Below are 23,897 nucleotides of genomic sequence, written 5' to 3'. Positions count from 1 at the left end.
AAATAGAACCTCAGTGAGTTATCTCCTGACATCTGTTAGAGTGGTACCATCAAAAAGACAAGAAACACCAAATGCCAGCAAGCATGTGGAGGAAAGGGAGCTCTGGGCTCTGCTGGTAGGAATGCAATCAGCGCAGAAACTACAGAAAGTAATAGTGGCATTCCTCAAAAAATGAAACATAGAACTACCATGTGATCCAGCAACTTTACCTCCAGTTATTTATCTGAAGAAAATGAAAACATTAACAAGAGAATTTCTTCACCCTTATGTTTACTGCAGTATGATTTTCAGTAGCCAAGATAGGAAAGTGAAAGAAAATGTCAGTTGCTTGGTTGTGTCCGACTCTTTGTGACCCCATGGACTGTAGCCTGCCAGGCTCCTCTGTTCATGAAATTCTCCAGGCAGGAATACTGGAGTGGGTAGCCATTCCTTCCTCCAGGGGATTTTCCCGACCCAGGGATCGAACCCGGATCTCCTGCATTGCAGACAGATTCTTTACTGTCTGAGTCACCCGGGAAGCAGAGCCAAGACAACATGGGTGCAGCCTAAGTGTCCGTCACTGGATAAGGTAATAAAGAAAATACTGTGTATACAAATATACAGTGAACTATTATGTATTCATAAAAAATAAAATCTTGCCATTTGGGAAAATATGAATGAAACTTGAGGGCCCTATGCTAAGTGACAGAAGTCAGAAAAGACAGAAACCATATGGTCTCACTTAGATGGGAACCTAAACAAACAAATGAAGCTCACAGATACAGAGAACAGACTGGTGGTTGACAGATTCTAAGGGTGAGGAAAGGGGTCAAATGGGTGAAGGGGGTCAATAGGTACAAACTTTCAATTATAAAATAAATAATCATGGGCATGCAGTGTGCAGCATGGTGACTAGGGTTAATAATTCTGCACACTTACTGCACACATAAAGTTGCTAAGAAAATAGGTCTTAAAAGTTCTCATTGAAAGAAACAAATTCTAACTTGTGTAGTTGTACATGCTAACTAGATTTATTGTGGCAATTACTTTATAATATATACAGATATTGAATCATGAGGTTGTACACCTGAAATATGTCAATTGTACCTTAATAACAAAAGGCTGCTGTAATTTTTTGATACTTACTTTATACTTAGAGCAATACATCTCAATTTATACTACCTCATGACTGTTGCCTGATAGACAAATAGGGTTAATGACCACCACTTGAAGTGCAGAAGTAAGCTGTGAGGCAGAGTATTTAAATCCTTTCCTTCTAGAAATAGCAATAAACATTTGAGGAAAAGCAAAATTTATTTTGTACTAATTCTCATATTCCATATAAGAGAAAGCACAGCCAGTTTCTATTCTAGATAAACTAAATTAACTAAATGGTTTTCTAAAGTATTATAGTACTTCTAGGCATCTATAATAGGAAAATGCACACACATTTTAAAATCTCAAACATATGTAATTAACTGAAATTATAACTGAGGAAGTAACAGCTACCACTTACTGTCTGCTCTGTATTGAGACAGCGAAGCAATGTCTTTATATCAATTAATGTTAATAATCTTTAGAACTTAAAAATACTTCTGTTCAGTGGATGCATATATGAAACATATTGTTTACTGTTCCTTTCTGTGTTTTAGCTATGGTGGAGCAGAAGTCTCTGGGTCAGTCATCACTGAACACAATTAGATCTATTTTTGGAGATTATGTTATTATAGGTTTTCCTCTTATTTTCTGTTGACAATGTATTTTCAGTAATACTAAATGGATATCATCAAGACATAAGGTGAAAATATATTTTCCCTGTTCAGCTATTGTGATTTAACTGACCTTTGTCTTATTTAAGAACTGAAGAAGTGAGAGATGGAGACCCACAGTCTAACAACCTGATCCTTCCTGTTTGGGAAGTTTATTGTCTGGGATTACCTTTTAAAGTTTATGTTCCTTAATTATTATTAATTTTGGCTTCCACTGGGGCAACCTAAAATGGTCCCTTTCTACCGCTTATAAAAAAAACATATGGCATTGTTTTGTTAAAGTTTGTCTGCAGTGCTCTTCCTCCAAAATGGGAGCATGTAAATAAACTGTAGAGATTACTTATATTCTATTGAAAATATAGTCATAACACTGTTCTAGTTGTTTGATTGTGACTGGTGAATTTCTGGAATGTCTGTCCTCTGAAAAACGGAAATACATTGTGTGGAAAAGGAAGTTATATATGTCAATAACATTTTACAGTGCATTCCTTACAAATACTTATTTAAATGCAGAATTATTTAAATTTTGAGTTACTCAAATTCAAGTGTATGTCCATTTCATTATTTTACTCCATGCCCCTCAAATTGTATAATATTCATCCATTATAAGGTATCTCAGTAAGTGTGTTTGTAAGCTACCCTGTGGTATCTTGTTATGGCAGCCTCAACAGACTAAGACATGGTCGGAGCCTGGTGTTAATCCATTTTAGCACTGGTGTACTTTAATTGATCCCCAGAGGATGAGGTGCTTGGATGACCCAGTGGACATGAGTTAGAACAAACTCCAGGAAATAGAGAAGGACAGGGAAGCCTGGCATGTTGCAGTCCATGGGGTCACAAAGAGTTGGACACAACTTAGTGACTGAACAACAATTTACAACTAAAGCATGATTTTGCTTGTAGGAATAGTGTTTCTGGTGTCTCAAGTGCAAGTCTTAATGTGTATATCAGGGTTTCTCCAGGACAACCAGGAAGGAACCTCAGCTTATCCCCAGAACAGTGAGATCTCTAAAGCTCTCAGCTCCTCGGTATCTGTTCTCTGCAGGACCTTCCAGAGTCGAGTCTTGCACATGGTCAACACAGGACCTGTTAGAGAACTTAGGACACAGTCCATGCAGGTGTTTGGAGAGTGTCTGTCTCCTCTTCTCATGATACTTTGCCACCTAAACCCCACCAGTCCCACAGCCCCGGACTCTGATCTGTGTCTCCTGCACTCACCGAGACCAGTGTTCTCTGTAGGACTCTATTCTCTGTGCAGCATTTTGAAAAATGTTCCTCATGAGACGTACAGGTTTAGTGTAGGTCCCACTTCAGATACTTCCCTTCTAAAATTCACAGCATAATCCATTGCTTTCAAATGTGTTTTTATATATATTTTATACATTCTGTCCCATTTTTATAACTATTTACAGCAATTGGGTAAGTTTGATACCAGCTATTTCATCTTGCTCAGAAACTATTAGTTCTTCACATATATTTCAGCCATTCCCAATAAATTGGAAAATTCAATTAAATCTTTTATGCTCAAATTTTCTCCCCATCTTTCTGCTACTACTCAGGTCTAAATTATCATAGGGGGGGAGGAGCCAAGATGGCGGAGGAGTAGGACGGGGAGACCACTTTCTCTCCTACAAATTCATCAAAAGAATAACTGAACGCTGAGCAAACTTCGCAAAACAACTTCTGATCGCTAGCTGAGGTCATCAGGCGCCCAGAAAAGCAGCCCATTGTCTTCGAAAGGAGGTAGGACAAAATATAAAAGATAAAAAGTGAGACAAAAGAGCTAAGGACGGAGTTCCGTCCCGAGAGCTCTTAGGCGGCATTGCTTGGGGTAGGGTCCGGGCCTGAGTGCCCTGAGGACAATCGGAGGGAGCTTCTGTGAGTTGCCAACGTGAACTGTGGGAGACCAAAGGAGAGAGAGTAAATTAGCCGGCCCGAACACACTGCCTGCCGTTCGCAGAACAAAGAGACCGAGAGGGCCCAGAGAGGAGCTCGCAGGCTGCGGACCGGCCCAGCTCCGCCGGAGGCAGGAGGCAGGGGGGAGGGGAAGGTCGCGGCGAGACACAGGGCGCAGGCACCCGACCGGCGCGGGCGGAGACTGGGGCTGGGGACGCGGAGGGCGGAAGGCGCGCGCACCCGACTGGCGCCAGCGGAAACTGAGACTGGGTCCGCGGAAGGGCGGGGGCGCGCCACACCTGGGGAGAGTGCGCCCACCGAGCCCCTGGCTGCCTGGACCGCTCTGACGGGGAAGGCACAGAGAGCAGGCGCAGCTTTTCCTTCCGCGCTTTTGTGGAACACCCGAGGGCTGGAACCTCGCGCAGCGCGGTGCGCGCTCCATATAGAACAGCCAGGAGCCTGAGCAGCGCAGAGGAGAGAGCAGCGTCAGCCCCTCCTGACAGCCCCAGCCCATCCCCGCGGCGCAAGCCCCGCGGCGCAAACCCCTCCCCGCAGAGCGACGGAACTAGCTACCTGAATAAGAGTCCACCTCCGCCCGCCTGTGTCAGGGCGGAAATGAGGCTCTGAGGAGACCGGCAAACAGAAGCCAAATAAACAAAGGGAACCGCTTCAGAAGGGACTGGTGCAACAGATTAAAATCCCTCTAGGAAACATTGTCTACACCAGAGGAGCCTGTAGATATCGAGGAGCGTAAGCCGGAACGAGGAGCTATCTGAAACTGAGCCGAACCCACACTGACCGCAACAGCTCCAGAGAAACTCCTAGATATAATTTTACTTTTTTCTCTTTTTTTTTATTTTTTTTTATTTTTTTTTTCTTTTTTTCTTTTTTCTTTTTTCTCTTTTATTTTCCTTTAAAATCCCCTATTACTCCCCCATTACTCCTTAACTTTCATTTCCATAGATTTTTACGATTTTTTAATTAGGGGGAAAAAAACAATTTTTTTTTTCCTTTTTTTTTTTTTTTTCTTTTTCTTTCTTTTTTTTTTTCTTTTTTTTCTTTCCTTTTTCTCTTCTATTTTCTATTTTTCTTTTTCTCTTATTTCTTTTAAAGTCCTCTAGTACTCCTCTATTACTCCTTAATTTTCATTTTCAATACACTATAACCTTACAAAAAAAAAAAAAAAGAAGAGAAGCCCTATTTTTAAACCGAAGATTATTCTCTCCCAATCTTGACTCTCTGTTTTCTACCTCAGAACACCTCTATTTCCTCCTTTCCCCTTCTCTTCCCAATCCAATTCTGTGAATCTTTGTAGGTGACTGGGCTACGGAGAACACTCTGGGAACAGACAGCTGTGTAGATCTGTCTCTCTCCTCTTGAGTCCCCCTTTTTCTCCTCCTGTTCATCTCTATCTCCCTCCTCCCTCTCCTCTTCTTCATGTGACTCTGTGAACCTCTCTGGGTGTCCCTAACGGGGGAGAATCTTTTAGCCAATAACCTAGAAGTTTTCTTATCAGGGCTGCATAGTTGGAGAAGTCCTGAGACTACAGGAAGAATAAAACTGAAATCCAGAGGCAGGAGACTTCAGCCCATAACCTGAGAACACCAGAAAACTCCTGACTACAAGGAACTTTAAGTAATAAGTGACTGTCCAAAAGCCTCCATACCTACACTGAAACCAACCACCACACAAGAGCCAATAAGTTTTAGAGCAAGACATACCACGCAAATTCTCCAGCAACGCAGGAACATAGCCCTGAACATCAACATACAGGCTGCCCAAGGTCACACCTAACACATAGACCCATCTCAAAACTCATTACTGGGCACTCCATTGCTCTCCAAAGAGTAGAAATCAAGTTCCACGCACCAGAACACTGATGCAAGCTTCCCTAACCAGGAAACCTTGACAAGCCAATCGTCTAACCCCACCCACTGGGTTAATCCTCCACAACAAAAAGGAACCACAGACCTCCAGAATACAGAAAGCCCACTCCAGATACAACAATCTAAACAAGATGAAAAGGCAAAGAAATACCCAACAGGTAAAGGAACATGAAAAATGCCCACCAAGTCAAACAAAAGAGGAGGAGATAGGGAATCTACCTGAAAAAGAATTTAGAATAATGATAATAAAAATGATCCAAAATCTTGAAAACAAAATGGAATTACAGATAAATAGCCTGGAAACAAAGATTGAAAAGATTCAAGAACTGTTTAATAAAGACCTAGAAGAAATAAAAAAGAGTCAATTACAAATGAATAATGCAATGAATGAGATCAAAAACACTTTGGAGGGAACCAAGAGTAGAATAACGGAGGCAGAAGATAGGATAAGTGAGGTAGAAGATAAAATGGTGGAAATAAATGAAGCAGAGAGAAAACAAGAAAAAAGGATCAAAAGAAATGAGGACAACCTCAGGGACCTCTGGGACACTGTGAAACGCCCCAACATTCGAATCATAGGAGTTCCAGAAGAAGAAGACAAAAAGAAGGGCCATGAGAAAATACTCGAGGAGATAATAGCTGAAAACTTCCCTAAAATGGGGAAGGAAATAGCCACCCAAATCCAAGAAACCCAGAGAGTCCCAAACAGGATAAACCCAAGGCGAAACACCCCAAGACACATATTAATCAAATTAACAAAGATCAAACACAAAGAACAAATATTAAAAGCAGCAAGGGAAAAACAACAAATAACACACAAAGGGATCCCCATAAGGATAACAGCTGATCTATCAATAGAAACCCTCCAGGCCAGAAGGGAATGGCAGGACATACTGAAAGTAATGAAAGAGAATAACTTACAACCTAGATTACTGTATCCAGCAAGGATCTCATTCAGATATGAAGGAGAATTCAAAAGCTTTACAGATAAGCAAAAGCTGAGAGAATTCAGCACCACCAAACCAGCTCTTCAACAAATGCTAAAGGATCTTCTCTAGACAGGAAATGCAGAAAGGTTTTATAAATGTGAACCCAAAACAACAAAGTAAATGGCAACGGGACCACACCTATCAATAATTACCCTAAATGTAAATGGGTTGAATGCCCCAACCAAAAGACAAAGATTGGCTGAATGGATACAAAAACAAGACCCCTATATATGCTGTCTACAAGAGACCCACCTCAAAACAAGAGACACATACAGACTAAAAGTGAAGGGCTGGAAAAAAATATTTCATGCAAACGGAGACCAAAAGAAAGCAGGAGTCGCAATACTCATATCAGATAAAATAGACTTTCAAATAAAGGAAGTGAAAAGAGACAAAGAAGGACACTACATAATGATCAAAGGATCAATCAAAAAAGAAGATATAACAATTATAAATATATATGCACCCAACATAGGAGCACCACAATATGTACGGCAAACGCTAACAAGTATGAAAGAGGAAATTAATAGTAACACAATAATAGTGGGAGACTTTAATACCCCACTCACAACTATGGATAGATCAACTAAACAGAAAATTAACAAGGAAACACAAACCTTAAATGACACAATGGACCAGCTAGACCTAATTGATATCTATAGGACATTTCACCCCAAAACAATCAACTTCACCTTTTTCTCAAGTGCACACGGAACATTCTCCAGAATAGATCACATCCTGGGCCATAAATCTGGTCTTGGAAAATTCAAAAAAATTGAAATCATTCCAGTCATCTTTTCTGACCACAGTGCAGTAAGATTAGATCTCAATTACAGGGAAAAAATTGTTAAAACTTCAAACATATGGAGGCTAAATAACACGCTTCTGAATAACCAACAAATCATAGAAGAAATCAAAAAAGAAATCAAAATATGTATAGAAATGAATGAAAATGAAAACACAACAACCCAAAACCTATGGGACACTGTAAAAGCAGTGCTAAGGGGAAGGTTCATAGCATTACAGGCTTACATCAAGAAACAGGAAAAAAACCAATTAAATAACCTAACTCTACACCTAAAGCAATTAGAGAAGGAAGAAATGAAGAACCCCAGAGTTAGCAGAAGGAAAGAAATCTTAAAAATCAGGGCAGAAATAAATGCAAAAGAAACTAAAGAGACCATAGCAAAAATCAACAAAGCTAAAAGCTGGTTTTTTGAAAAAATAAACAAAATTGACAAACCATTAGCAAGACTCATTAAGAAACAAAGAGAGAAGAACCAAATTAACAAAATTAGAAATGAAAATGGAGAGATCACAACAGACAACACTGAAATACAAAGGATCATAAGAGACTACTACCAGCAGCTCTATGCCAATAAAATGGACAACTTGGATGAAATGGACAAATTCTTAGAAAAGTATAACTTTCCAAAACTGAACCAGGAAGAAATAGAAGATCTTAACAGACCCATCACAAGCAAGGAAATCGAAACTGTCATCAAAAATCTTCCAGCAAACAAAAGCCCAGGACCAGATGGCTTCACAGCCGAATTCTACCAAAAATTTAGAGAAGAGCTAACACCTATCTTACTCAAACTCTTCCAGAAAATTGCAGAAGAAGGTAAGCTTCCAAACTCATTCTATGAGGCCACCATCACCCTAATTCCAAAACCAGACAAAGATGCCACAAAAAAAGAAAACTACAGGCCAATATCACTGATGAACATAGATGCAAAAATCCTTAACAAAATTCTAGCAAACAGAATCCAACAACATATTAAAAAAATCATACACCATGACCAAGTGGGCTTTATCCCAGGAATGCAAGGATTCTTTAATATCCGCAAATCAATCAATGTAATACACCACATTAACAAATTGAAAGATAAAAACCATATGATTATCTCAATAGATGCAGAGAAAGCCTTTGACAAAATTCAACACTCATTTATGATTAAAACTCTCCAAAAAGCAGGAATAGAAGGAACATACCTCAACATAATAAAAGCTATATATGACAAACCCACAGCAAGCATCACCCTCAATGGTGAAAAATTGAAGGCATTTCCCCTGAAATCAGGAACAAGACAAGGGTGCCCACTCTCACCACTACTATTCAACATAGTGTTGGAAGTGCTGGCCACAGCAATCAGAGCAGAAAAAGAAGTAAAAGGAATCCAGATAGGAAAAGAAGAGGTAAAACTCTCACTGTTTGCAGATGACATGATCCTCTACATAGAAAACCCTAAAGATTCTACCAGAAAATTACTAGAGCTAATCAATGAATATAGTAAAGTTGCAGGATATAAAATTAACACACAGAAATCCCTTGCATTCCTATATACTAACAATGAAAAAACAGAAAGAGAAATTAAGGAAACAATACCATTCACCATTGCAACAAAAAGAATAAAATACTTAGGAGTATATCTACCTAAAGAAACAAAGGACCTATACATAGAAAACTATAAAACACTGATGAAAGAAATCAAAGAGGACACAAACAGATGGAGAAACATACCGTGTTCATGGATTGGAAGAATTAATATTGTCAAAATGGCTATTCTACCCAAAGCAGTCTATAGATTCAATGCAATCCCTATCAAGCTACCAACGGTATTTTTCACAGAACTAGACCAAAGAATTTCACAATTTGTATGGAAATACAAAAAACCTCGAATAGCCAAAGTAATCTTGAGAAAGAAGAATGGAACTGGAGGAATCAACCTGCCTGACTTCAGACTCTACTACAAAGCCACAGTCATCAAGACAGTATGGTACTGGCACAAAGACAGAAATATAGATCAATGGAACAGAATAGAAAGCCCAGAGATAAATCCACGAACCTATGGACACCTTATCTTTGACAAAGGAGGCAAGGATATACAATGGAAAAAAGACAACCTCTTTAACAAGTGGTGCTGGGAAAACTGGTCAACCACTTGTAAAAGAATGAAACTAGAACACTTTCTAACACCATACACAAAAATAAACTCAAAATGGATTAAAGATCTAAATGTAAGACCAGAAACTATAAAACTCCTAGAGGAGAACATAGGCAAAACACTCTCCGACATAAATCAAAGCAAGATCCTCTATGACCCACCTCCCAGAATATTGGAAATAAAAGCAAAACTAAACAAATGGGACCTAATGAAACTTAAAAGCTTTTGCACTACAAAGGAAACTATAAGTAAGGTGAAAAGACAGCCCTCAGATTGGGAGAAAATAATAGCAAATGAAGAAACAGACAAAGGATTAATCTCAAAAATATACAAGCAACTCCTGCAGCTCAATTCCAGAAAAATAAATGACCCAATCAAAAAATGGGCCAAAGAACTAAACAGACATTTCTCCAAAGAAGACATACAGATGGCTAACAAACACATGAAAAGATGCTCAACATCACTCATTATTAGAGAAATGCAAATCAAAACCACAATGAGGTACCATTACACGCCAGTCAGGATGGCTGCTATCCAAAAGTCTACAAGCAATAAATGCTGGAGAGGGTGTGGAGAAAAGGGAACCCTCTTACACTGTTGGTGGGAATGCAAACTAGTACAGCCGCTATGGAAAACAGTGTGGAGATTTCTTAAAAAACTGGACATAGAACTGCCATATGACCCAGCAATCCCACTTCTGGGCATACACACTGAGGAAACCAGATCTGAAAGAGACACGTGCACCCCAATGTTCATCGCAGCACTGTTTATAATAGCCAGGACATGGAAGCAACCTAGATGCCCATCAGCAGATGAATGGATAAGGAAGCTGTGGTACATATACACCATGGAATATTACTCAGCCGTTAAAAAGAATTCATTTGAACCAGTCCTAATGAGATGGATGAAGCTGGAGCCCATTATACAGAGTGAAGTAAGCCAGAAAGATAAAGAACATTATAGCATACTGACACATGTATATGGAATTTAGAAAGGTGATAACGATAACCCTATATGCAGAACAGAAAAAGAGACACAGAAATACAGAACAGACTTTTGAACTCTCTGGGAGAATGTGAGGGTGGGATATTTCAAAAGAACAGCATGTATACTAACTATGGTGAAACAGATCACCAGCCCAGGTGGGATGCACGAGACAAGTGCTCCGGCCTGGTGCACTGGGAAGACCCAGAGGAATCGGGTGGAGAGGGAGGTGGGAGGGGGGATCGGGATTGGGAATACATGTAAATCCATGGCTGATTCATAGCAATGTATGACAAAACCCACTGGAAAAAAAAAATAATAATAAAAAAAAAATAAATAAAAAAAAAAAAAATAAAAAAAAAAAAAAAATAAATTATCATAAACTCTTCCCTGGATTCCTACACTAACTTTCAACTCATAGCTCCAGTTTCAGCACATATTTTAGAGAGTAGAATTCTAGAAATATAACATATTATGTCCCTCTCTGGGTGAAATTTTTCAGTAGCTTCTCATTAAACTTATGAGTAAATATTTGAACTCCTTCCAATACTTGGAATGATGTAAGCTTTCTAAATGGTTTTCTGTGTACATCTCTGTTTCTTCTTTATGTTTCAGCAATACCAATTTTTTTTTTTAAATTTCTGCATCTCCAAAATTTTACCCACAGCTATACTTTTAGCAGCCTGATTTTTTTTTATGACTGTGACATGCTCATCATTCTTTCCCTGACTTCTTTCTGTAGTTTCAGGTGACAGCTTAAGTGTCACTTTCTTGGTGAGGCATTTCCTGATCCCATTGAACTTTACCCTTAATCTCACAGCATCCTAATCTTTTAGTTCAAGCCACATATCATAATGTGATTTCCCACTTATATATAGGTGTATGCTTTTAATATCTATATTTTCCATATGTAAACATCATGAAGACAGGGATCACGTCTTTGTTTTAATTACCACTTTGTGCCCAGTGATATTACATGGTATGTGTTACATAATACGTGTTACAGAAATATTCACTGAATCAAAGAAAAATATATAATATTTAACTTCAGAAAGAAGGAGGTTCCAAAGTCAACATCTGGAGGTTTAATAATTAAAATTTTCAAAGAATCTTTAAGAATTGGAACTGGAAGAAATCGCAAAGATTACCTATCCAACCACCATACTGATTTAATAACCCCTTTGATAACATCACCTATAGTTGAATCATTCCAGAATCAGGGACTCACTATTTCACAAGGAATTATATTATATTTTCAGACAATTCTTATTATTTTAAATTTATATAGTTTATTAAATTTTATAGAATTATTAAAATTTATATAATTTAAGCCTTCTATTGAAATGTTTTACTTATAATCTTATGGCAAGTGGCCTCTCATTTCACAAAAGAATTCTGACAACAATGATACACACATTTTTTTCCTTTTGTATTTGTTCTGAAATTCAACTACTCAAAGTCATAATTAAAAATGAAATTATTCTTACAGCTTACTGTGTTACAAAGTGACATTCCATTTTGGATGCTTTAACATTATTGGCATTCTTTGAGCTATATGTTAGATCTATTTATCACTGTGCATAGTTAATGATTCATATTTGCATTAAAGAATTTTGAATGTGAGTCAAGATATAGACTTAAAAAGACAAATTTATGAAAGGAGAGTCTTTTAGCTAACATTAACAAAGATATGTGAAAAATTTTAACTACAGTGTTCACATCTGGCCATTATTGTCAAAAAAGAAATGAAAATCTTTGTGTGTATGTATGCATTACAGTAAACAGTAACTGTTTTGAATGAGAAGACTCATGAAACATAGAAAATCTATTTAACACACTTTAGCTCAGTGTGCGTGCATGGTTTAGAAACGTATCTATACTCTGTCTCACAGAATTGTAAAACAGTCAAGTGAGAAAACACATTTGAAAGCATTTTTAGTTTTCAAGTGAAATGTTCTAATACTGCCCACTTAATCATTAATAATTTTAAAGAACTTTTATATATATTTTTAAAATAAGTAAAATGAAAGACTAATCATAGACACAGATGTTTGCTTTTATATGCATGAAGCAATTTGCAAAACTGAATTATTTTGTTACTGTGGTCCCTGTTTCTGAATCATTTTTATTACCGCTATTCTTTGGGATGTATTTGTTGGGTTTGCTGACAGAGTGACCCACTTTCTCCCAGCTCTTCTTTGAGACTATATTAGACCCTTCTAAAATTGTATTAACTTTTATGGGTCACTATATGAGTTATTATTTCAGCACAGTAAGTTACATTTTCCAAATTGCTGCCAATGGATCTTCATTAATCTGGGGAAATGGAAGTGTTTGGTGGTATAATTACATATTGGATCCTTTTAAGATTCTGGGTGAGTAAAAATAGAAACCATATATGATATAATGGTGTTTTAGCTATCATACTGAAATCTAATAGCACCAATCATTTACACATTCATATGTAAAATGCTGACATGAGACTATGTAAGCAGTCCTTTTCAGAATGCTATGGTGAGATGATACATTGATCGTGCTTCCTCTAAACATAGCAGTAAGAAATAAGACCTGTTTTTATAAAGTCATTAAGAAACCTAAGCATGTTTAGTGGTACAGATAAAACTCTCCATTAGCCAGAAACAACAGAGAAACATAAAGCAGCAGTGTAGCTGCAGGCAAGAGTTTGCCTGTCTCTGGATCCAAATGTGGGCCATGATGAATATGACTCAGAGTGGCAAGAATCACTTATAAAGTGGGGAAGAAGGGAGAAAAGACATTCACGACACCTGAAGAATCTCCCAAATTTCTCATCATTATCAAAAGCCTGTACAAAACTGATCAAGAAAAAAGGAGGAAACACCTATTTTTATAGGTGAGTTTTATCAACTTTAAGAAACAGATAAAGAACATTTTAGAGAAATTCAAAAGCACATTTCCTGACATATGTTATGAGACAGGAAATTATTAAAACTTAAACTTGATAAAAATAGTATAAGAGTATTACAGATTTATGTATGATTATGGGCGAAAAAATTCTAAGTGATAATTTTGGCACATGGAACCTAGAAGTGTTATAAAATATTCATCATGACCATATGGTGTTTATCCTCAGAATTCAAGAAAGGTTCTCTATCAAAAATGTATTAATATATTCTACCAATTCAACTCAGAAAATGGGATGATTATTATAAAAAATAATAAAACAATTTTAAAATGTTAACCCATATTCATGGTTAAAACTAAGAATATCTGAGAAGTTCCATTTTCTACTTAGAATTTCTACTTTAAAGATATCAAATATTATTATTTACAGGGAATCATTTAAACTCATGAGTTCAGAAACAAACCAAAATAGCAAAAATAACCAGTAAATCTGCTATTCAAAGTTGTACCACAGTAGATGAATAAGCAAGAAGAGAGAGGCAATCGTGCTATTATATACAGACAAAATATATATCCAAGACAAGGTTCAGACTCATAATACGAAAAGTTAAATTTTCTTGATAAAAGTTCAATTAACTAAAGATATAAGAAAAAATTCCAATAACAATTCAAAGTCTATGAACAAAATATTTAAAATATGGCTCTGAACAAACCAAAACAATGGATAACATGTTATAATAAGGATATCATTTCTCTCCAGACTTATCTTTAAGTTCATGCATTTCCAATCAGAATATCAACAGAAATCTGCATGGAATTTATCAAATTGTATTGATATTCACATAGAAGAGAGTAAAGCAAGTAGTTTCAAAAATAGGTATGCTATTTCTGAAAGCAAAAAACAAAAAAGGAAGTGCCTTCAATCATTATCAGATATTGATAATCATTTAGAGCTATGATAATTAAGGTAATGGATGTTGGCTTCATAGATCATAAGCCATGTTCTGACCTTGTGGAAAACTGCATAGCTAGCAAATAGAATGTGTTCAACTTGTTCATAGATAAACACCCCTGGACAGTATTTCAATTAAAATCAAATATATTATAAGGATGTCTACAACATTTTCCAACGAACATTTCTTTTAGCTATTTTAAAAATCACAAATTTAAAAACAAGGCCAGGTGGTGAGCATTATGTCTTCTGACAATTTATATTACTTTAAAAATGAACTAATGCAGTGAACATAACTAAACACCGACTCTTTTTTTTTCCTCTGTGACTGTAATGTTTTTGCTATTTTGATAAACAGTTATCCACACATATATGTCATAGATAAATAAATGGATCGGTGGATGGACAGACAGATAGAAGGAAAAAAGAAAGAAAGGTAATTCCATTATTTCAAGAATATAGTTTGTCTTGCTCATTCCTTTATACTAAACACTTAGAACAATGTCTGGAACATTCCACATGTGTAAGAAATATTTTAATATAAAAATACCAATTTACCATTAAAGAAATGTTATATACTTAACTGCATTCCCTTTACTTAAAAACACTATCATGACAGCTGGATTGGATAATTCTGTGCTGAAATCTCATAAAAGAAGTCATATTGTGTATTTCACATTTGCAAAAGGTAACTTTTTGGTGGCGAAACTGAGTAAGACATTTCAGAGAGTAGAAATAAGGAAATGTTACCTCAGTGTCAATTTACCAATTTTTCTAGACTTATAAGTTAACAGATATTCGAAACCTACACTATTCAGGTTGAAAATGTAATAGTATATAAGACCTATAGAAGCAGAAGCACAATTTCTGTTCTTTTATTTCTGAGTTCAGAATCCAAATGCTGATGTGAGTAAAGCCTTATATTTAAGTTTTGAAGGTAAAGTGAATATTGTGATAGGAAAGCTTTGACATTTTAAAAGATGGAATTCCAAGACAGCAAACAAAGATTCTAATCTTTCTTGGCCGTGTGTGTTTGCACACAAATGCTTGCATTATTTACAAGAACATGAGCCGGTAATCATCTCACTTACTTGTTTGCATTTAATATTGATTTATATTGTTTCTTAATAGATTTTCTTCATCATTCTCTTATTTTGATTTAGAGATGACAAACTTCAATGTGAATGAACTAATCTGCTCTTTTCTATATAGTCTGTATATTTCTAAATTTTTTCTTATTTCCATGAATGAGAAGTTATAAAATATGAAATCATCTTGTGACTGTTTATTTCTTCATGGTACAGTGAGAAAAGGAAATTAGAGCTAAATTTCATCAACCTCATGAATGAATAACTACATTGTACATTAAATATTGTCTTGTATTTTATAGTATAGCTAAGAAACTCACATTCACACTTCAGTGAAGCTATGCTTTTAAGAGCATTCTTAGAGCAGCTACCAGAAACACTTTTTAATGTTCTGTTTTCAGACATACAGAAATATACACACACATGTGGTCATTACTTCTATTCTTTTAATATATTTGTTTTTTCTTTCTGATTTACTTCACTCTGTATGACCCAAATGTAAGGTCACACATTATAAAACTCTTAAAGGAAAACACAGGGAGAACACTCTTTGACATAAATCACAGCAAAATCCTTTCTGACCCACCCCCCCCGCCCCCGCCAAGAATAATGAAAAAATAAACAGTACCTAATTAAACTTAAGAGTTTTGCACAGTCAAGGAAACCATAAGCAAGATGAAAAGACAACCCTCGGAATGGGAGAAAATATTTGCCAACTTCCGTTCAGTTGCTCAGTCATGTGACTCTTTGTGACCCCATGGACTGCAGCACACCAGGCTTCCCTGTCCATCACCAGCTCCTGGAGCTTGCTCAAACTCATGTCCATCCAGTCAGTGATGCCATCCAACCATTTAATCCTCTGTCGTTCCCTTCTCCTCCTGTCTTCAATCTTTCCCAACATCAGGGTCTTTTCCAAGGAGTCAGTTCTTCACATCAGGTGGCCAAAGTATTGGAGTTTCAGCCTCAGCATCAGTCCCTCCAAAGAATACTCAGGACTGATTTCCTTTAGGGTAGACTGGTTGGATCTTCTTGCAGTCCAAGGGACTCTAGAGAGTCTTCTCCAACACCACAGTTCAAAAGCATCAATTCTTTAGCGCTCAGCTTTCTTTATAGACTAACTCTCACATCCATACATGACTACTGGAAAAAGCATTACTATGACTAGATGGACCTTTGCTGGCAAAGTAATATCTCTGCTTTTTACTATGCTGTCTAGGTTGCTCATAGCTTTTCTTCCAAGGAGCAAGCATCTTTTAATTTCATGGCTGCAGTCACCATATGCAGTGATTTTGGAGCCAAAAATCTAAAGTCTCTCACTGTTTCCATTGTTTCCCTATCTATTTGCCATGAAATGATGGGACCGGATGCCATGGTCTTAGTTTTCTGAATGTTGAGTTTTAAGCCAACTTTTTCACTCTCCTCTTTCACTTTCATCAAGAGGTTCTTTAGTTCTTCACTTTCTGCCATAAGGGTGGTATCTCTGTATCTGAGGTTATTGATATTTATCCTGGCAATCTTGATTTCAGCTTGTGCGTCATCCAGCTTGGCATTTCACATGATACACTCTGCATATAAGTTAAATAAGCAGGATGACAATATATAGCCTTGACATACCACTTTCCCTATTTGGAACCATATGTTGTTCCATGTCCAGTTCTAACTGGTGCTTCTTGACTTGCATACAGATTTCTCAAGAGGCAGGTAAGGTGGTCTGGTATTCCCATCTCTTTCAGAATTTTCCACAGTTGTGACCCACACAGTCAAAGGCTTTGGCATAGTCAATAAAGCGGAAGTAGATATTTTTCTGGAACTTTATTGCTTTTTCGATGATCCAGAAGATGTTGACAATTTGATCTCTGGTTCCTCTGCATTTTCTAAATCCAGCTTGAATATCTGGAAGTTCACAGTTCACGTATTGCTGAAGCCTGGCTTGGAGAATTTTGAGCGTTACTTTGCTAGCATGTTAGATGAGTGCAATTGTGTGGTACTTTGAACATTCTTTGGCATTGCCTTTGTTTGGGATTGGAATGAAAACTGACCTCTTCCAGTCCTGTGGCCACTGCTGAGTTTTCCAAATTTGCTGGCATATTCAGTGCAGCACTTTCACAGTGCCATCTTTCAGGATTTGAAATAGCTCAACTGGAATTCCATCACCTCTGCTAGCTTTGTTCATAATGATGCTTCCTAAGGCCTACTTGACTTTGCATTCCAAGATGTCTGGCTATAGGTGAGTGATCACACCATCATGGTTATCTGGGTCATGAAGATCTTTTTGCATGGTTCTTCTGTGTTTTCTTGCTGCCTGTTTTTTTTTTTTTGTTTTTTTTTTTTTTTTAATATCTTCTGCTTCTGTTAGATCCAAAGCATTTTTGAAAACTTAGCAACTGACAAAAGATTAATTTTCAAAATATACAAGCAGCCCCATGGAACTCAGTATTAAAAAACAGTCCAATCAAGAATTGGGCGAAAGACCTAAATAGACATATCTCCAAAGATATACAGATGACCAGCAAACACATGAAAAGATGCTCAAAATCACTAATTATTAGAGAAATGTAAATCAAAACTACAATGAGATATTACCTCACAACAGTCAGAATGTCCATAATCAAGAAATTTATAAACAATAAGTACTGGAAAGGGTGTGGAGAAAAGGGAACACTCTTGCACTGTTGGTGGGAAGTAAATTGAATCAGCCACTATGAGAACAGCATGGAGACTCCTTAAAAAACTAAAACTACCAGATGATCCAGCAATCCCACTAATGAACATGTACCCTGAGAAAACCGTAACTCAAAAAGACACGTGTACCCCAATGTTCATTGCAGTACTGTTTACAATAGCCAGGATATTCTTTTAATATATAAAAGCATAACTTGGTGAAAAGAATTAAAGGATTGGAGGCAGGTAAAAGATATGGATTTAAACAAAAGATCTTTATATACATAGTTAGTATGTAACTTATCTCTATAGATGGATTAATATAATTTATCATTATATTTTTCATCTTCTATGGTATTCCCATTTACTTAGGTCCTCAAAATGCTAAATACTGCTCTATATATTATCCTCATTTTTATAATATCTTAGTTCACTGATACATTTTTGCATGGAAATATGCTTCAGAATATGAAAGCACGGCATTTGATCTAAGGGAATATCTCCCCATTTTTTTTACCCATAGCGACTTCTAAAGACAAGAGACATGGCCTTGAATTCAAGGGTAAGTGTCTAACTCTTCACAATAACCAGATTAAGCTAACTAAAAATTATGCAGGATATGGAACAATTAGATTCTGTGTTGTTCTTCAATTCTAATATAAACCATTAGCACCTAAATACTGTCTATCATCCTTTAAGGCATCTAGAATGTATATTGTTAAATTGCAACCTATTATATAATATTTATGAACATCTTTTTGGTACATTTTTGTCTTTTTAAAATTAAGCTGAAACTCTGTACATTCTAATTTCATTTTTCTGATAAATTCCATATGTTACACTTTGAAAATGCCCTTTATGTGCAGACTTACATTTCCTTATTTAAATATTTTACATAAGGTATTTTCTTCCTTCCATAGCTACATGCTAAATAACCTTAATTATAATTTTAAAAATGTTTCTATTGAAATTGTCCTGATTAGGAGAAAATGCAGATCATGTCAATGAACTATACTATTTCTGTTGAATTTTACATTTTAAGTGATTTCCATTGTTGGTGTGTTTTTCATGATTTAAGATTTAATTTTGACATTGATACTGCACAGATTTGTATTTGAGTTTTATATCATCAGTTGGCACCTCAGAGTTGATGCCTAAGAAACTGAGTAGTAGAATCATACGGCTCTTTGCGATTTACAATATGATCTTATTATTATCACCACGTCTGTCAAGAACACTACAGAACTCTGGCTGTAAAACTTGCTTACACATTCAAATGTGAAGACAAAAATATTGATTCAATCACAGATAATTTTCTAGCAGCACAGTTGATGTTCCGTGTTTACTTCTGGTTACTAAATTTTGATGATTAATCATTTCTATGACATATGCAATTGACAACCTCAAATAGCAAAAATTAATGATGACACGTCATTTCAACTCTTAAGAACATGTCTTCTGCTTTTAGAAATTCCCATTTTGAAAAGAGATTAAGTAAAAAGGAAGTAGTTTAAGTTATATAGATTGATTTGCATGTGTGTAAGCAGGAAGTTGACAGAATTTGCATTTTTTTAACTGTAAGCAGAAAAATCTCAGAGACCCATACAAATCTGAATTTCCCCTTTGGTTGAAAATAATACCAAGCTCATAAATGCCAGCTGATTTCTGATAGAACTCCCACAAAATTATATTTAATTGTATTTGTTACTTTTTATCTCTATGGAAAATAAGGCCAGTCAAATCACTATAATATTCTTGCCTCATTTATCTATTTGCAATAGAGTTGCTAGTGCAGAAACAAAGAACAAAATGTGATTCTGGGAGGGAGAGAAGAAATGAAGATTAGCTAAGTTGCTTTTAACTCCTCTAAGATAGTTAAGAATTAAAATCAACCTATACTACCAAATCTTCTGCTTATATTATACCTCATTTCATTATGTTAGCTTTATTTACTAAATTTATTAAATCTATTACCTTTGGGTATATAAAGATAAATATCTCATCCCTTTAAATCAAATAATCAAATATTAATTCTGGCCACATAATTTAAATTTTAAAGTTTTGCCATAGAATCTAAAATTTAGTGTGTATTTTTATTAAATTAAAATATCAAATTAAAAAATCTGAAATGTTGACTTAGCATTAATAAAATTTTCAGATGTAATTTCATGGACCCATGAATTCCCACAAATATTTTCATTGAGGGGCCAATGGTATCTGGTGGATTTTATTAGCACTATATTTACAGATCTAATAAACATTGGTTATGATAATAAGAGACTATAATATTAGTATATTAAAACTTATAGATGGCCAACTGATATTTTTTATTTAATTCCTGAAATTCTTTCATAACTAGTCATATATTAGAGAAACTTATTTGGACAGGGGATTAAATGTAAAATACGTCTAGACGCTTGTTATAAAAACATATATTATACTGTTAGTAATATCAACAAATAGAATTATTGAGAAAGTTTCAAACTTTGCTAGATTTTCATTGAATCATATGAGGTATTTGAGAGCCTGAAAACTATTAATTAGCTACAGAATGACTGTGTCAGGGAAATATAAATGGGAATGAAATGATCCACCCCGTGAAAGTCCAGCCTTGCCTTTATGTATTTTCTTCATATGTATGTATATATCCATGAGTTACCACTTCTGAAGTTTATTGGTTTAGACCAGTGTCCTCACTTGATCTTTACTGGAGCTGAAGGTCTTCATCCATCCTTAGCCCCCTCTCCACAGTCTCCACCTGGAGCCATCAGCATTCTCTGCAGGTTTGCCCTTCTCCAGAGGCAACCTGCACCCACCCACCTCGCTTTTGATTTCTCAGAGTGTATGGATTATTCATTTTCAATGTTTCTGTTATTTATTTTTATTGAAGTAGAGTTGCCTTATACTATTACTATTAGTTTCAGGGGTATAGCAGTGACTTTTTATAGTTTATAAGGCTATTATGAAATACTGGCTATATTCCTTATGCTATCTATTATATACTTCTATCTTAATTTATACCTAGTAGTTTCTACCTCTTAATCCCCTTTGCCTATCTTGTCAGCCTTTACACTCACTCTCATCTCTGGTAACCACTAGGTTTGTTCTCTGGGCCTGTTTCTATTATATTTATTTGTATTATGTTTTAGATTCCACATGTAAGTGAAAATATACTGCATTTGTCTTTCTCTGTTTGACTTACTTCACTAAGCATAGTACCCTCCAGGTTCATCCATGTGGTCATAAACGGCAAAGTGTCATTCTCTTTTATGGTTGAGTAATACACCACTGTATGTGTGTGTGTATGTGTGTGTGTGTGTGTGTGTGTGTGTGCGCACGCATGTGTGTGACATCTTTGCCATTCATCTGTTGAACGACACTTATGTTGCTTCCATATCTTGACCATGCCGCTATGAATGTCAGGGCATATATATCTTTTTGAATTACTGTTTTCATTTTCTCTGGATAAATACCCAGGAGTGGAATTGCTGGATTATCGAGGAAACGCAAATCAAAACTACAATGATACAGCAACTCATTGCTGTCAGAATGCCTGTTTTCAAAAAGACAAGAAATAATAAGCATTGGCGATGATGTGGAGAAAAGGAAGCTTAGTACTGTTGCTGGGAATGTAATTGGTGAAGCCACCATGGAAAACAGTATGCACGTTCCTCAAAAAAATAAAAATAGGACTACCTTTTGGCTTTTTAAAATACAAATTTTTACATACCGACACCCCACCCTATATTCCTTATTCCAGGATCATGTAAAAGTTTTTCCTCTTTCAAACAAATTTAACCCCATTTACTCTGATCTTATTTTCCTAATTTATCTGGAATCTAAATTTGGCCATGAGGCTTATTTTTTCTTGTTACAGATTTTCTGACTTTGTACAAGTTTCTTTGATGCTGCCTATCAAATATATACTTAAGTCTTTGACTGATTTCGCCTTCTACGATTCCATTTTTAACTTCCTTTCTTGTAGATCCCTTGGGCTAAATATTCTCTAGTTACTAATTACTATGTCCATTTCCTCAATTTACCATTTATATTAACTTAATACAGCATCCTATATGCTGAGCATTGCTTTAAGCAGTATTTTATTTTTAATATAATATTGTATTTTAAGCATATGTACTATATGTGTATAACTCAATCCATCTGTTCTTAAATACCATGCAAAATTGTTTTTGATTATGAAAGTATATTTTTGCATTCCAGAAAACCTCAGAAAATAGAAAAAACATGTAATCACAAAAGTTATTCACCATCTCAAAAGTCAAAAATACTAGTAACACTTTGCTCGATTTTGCATAGTTTTGCAAGTGTCTATGTGTATGCATAGGTTCATTTTGTTTACTTATAATGTGTGTATGTATTTGGATGATCCTAAGAACTAAGAATTGCATATTTATTCTCTGTTATGCATTGTTCTAAGTAGAATTCTGCGTAGAAGTACTGATGCTGAAGCTGAAGCTGCAATACTTTGGCCACCTGATGCGAACTGCTGACTCATTAGGAAAGACCCTGATGCTGGCAAAGACTGAGGCAGGAGAAGAGGGTGACCGAGGATGAGATGATTAGATAATATCATTGACTCACAGGACATGAGTTTGAGCAAACTCCAGGAAATAGTGAGAGACAGGGAAACCTGCTGCAGTCCATGGGGTCACAAAGAGTCGAACACAACTTGACAAATGAACAGCAAGTAGAATTCAACCATCTAATCTCAATATCAACCGTGTGTTTGTTTTCCCCATTTCAAAAAGGATGAAACTGAGGAAAAGAGAGCTTAAGTAATTTCCTTATTAAGTACAAAACTGGGATTCACATTCAGGCAGCCAGACTCTGGAGTCCATACCCAGGTATATAATGTCTGTTCTATACAACCTCTCTCTGGACACACACAAACACTCTTAGAATTATGCATATAATAAAAATATATCTATATGCTAATTATATGATTACATAATATAACCACAATTATATCTATGTAGATTTGACCCTGCTTTTTATCCAAAATTATTTTTAAATATTTTGCTATTTAACATTACTAAAGCACCATTTTTGGATTATAATATTCTAAGGAATGATTATATTATTGGATGTTATTCCATTGTTAAACATTTTTCTTTCAAATCTTTAAATATTATACATATTATTGCAATAAACATCTATGCATATAAATTTCTGTTGTAATTTTTCATTATTAACTTAAGAATACTCTGGGGACAGAGGAGACAGACACAGTCACTGATGTTTGGGTGTTTTAGTGAGTCAGTGTGGGGGGAGTTTGTGGGGGGATGGCAGGAAGGGAGAAAAAAACAGGTGCAAATATGAGTAAGATCCCATACTATTTGAGTGCTGGACAGGAAGTATCAGTATACTGTATAGACAGTAGTGAGAGAGGAGAAGCTAGCTGATGGTTTATATCATTTGTACTAACATGAAAATATCATGGCTAAGAACTATAGTTTAGCTAGGGAATCTAAAGGGCTTCTAATAATTCCTCCTGGGGTGTCTTAGGAAAGGAAAAATGACCATCCATATGAAAAAGTTGATGAATGTAGGCTATTCATTCAAATAATCCTAGCCTCACTGTTGATTCTGTTTTCTTCCATGAATCACTTGGCTCCACTGAGGGCCAAGTCTAGATGGATTAGGTATTATCCAACCTCTCTTGCTTTTAATATAGTGATTTTCTTCCCTTTCATTTTCTTGCTCTATGCTTGGGTTTTGGTAAAATAGTCTATTGCTTTTCATGTTTAAATCTCTTCAACACCATGGACAGTTTATGTATTTGTGGTCTTACTCCAAATGATCACTGAAGTAAGACTGTTGGGGGTGAGCAGAGCTTGAGGC

General features: G+C 36.0%; 1 protein-coding gene across 1 annotated transcript in view; it reads left to right on the top strand.

Moving 5' to 3' along the window:
• CCDC102B (coiled-coil domain containing 102B) overlaps positions 1 to 23,086 on the top strand; it is a 279,289-nt gene extending 256,203 nt beyond the window's left edge. Inside the window, exons 10-11 of the mRNA XM_061130691.1 lie at positions 18,559 to 18,597; positions 22,477 to 23,086. Coding sequence (XP_060986674.1) covers positions 18,559 to 18,568 — 10 coding nt within the window. The 3' untranslated portion in view covers positions 18,569 to 18,597; positions 22,477 to 23,086. The remainder of the gene's footprint in view (positions 1 to 18,558; positions 18,598 to 22,476) is intronic.
• Positions 23,087 to 23,897: the final 811 nt, after the last annotated feature.

The sequence above is a fragment of the Dama dama genome, chromosome 27 (assembly GCF_033118175.1).
Source record: "Dama dama isolate Ldn47 chromosome 27, ASM3311817v1, whole genome shotgun sequence".
NCBI lineage: Eukaryota > Metazoa > Chordata > Mammalia > Artiodactyla > Cervidae > Dama > Dama dama.
The sequence above is the reverse complement of the archived record's forward strand: the minus strand, read 5'-3'. Positions and strand labels throughout refer to the sequence as shown.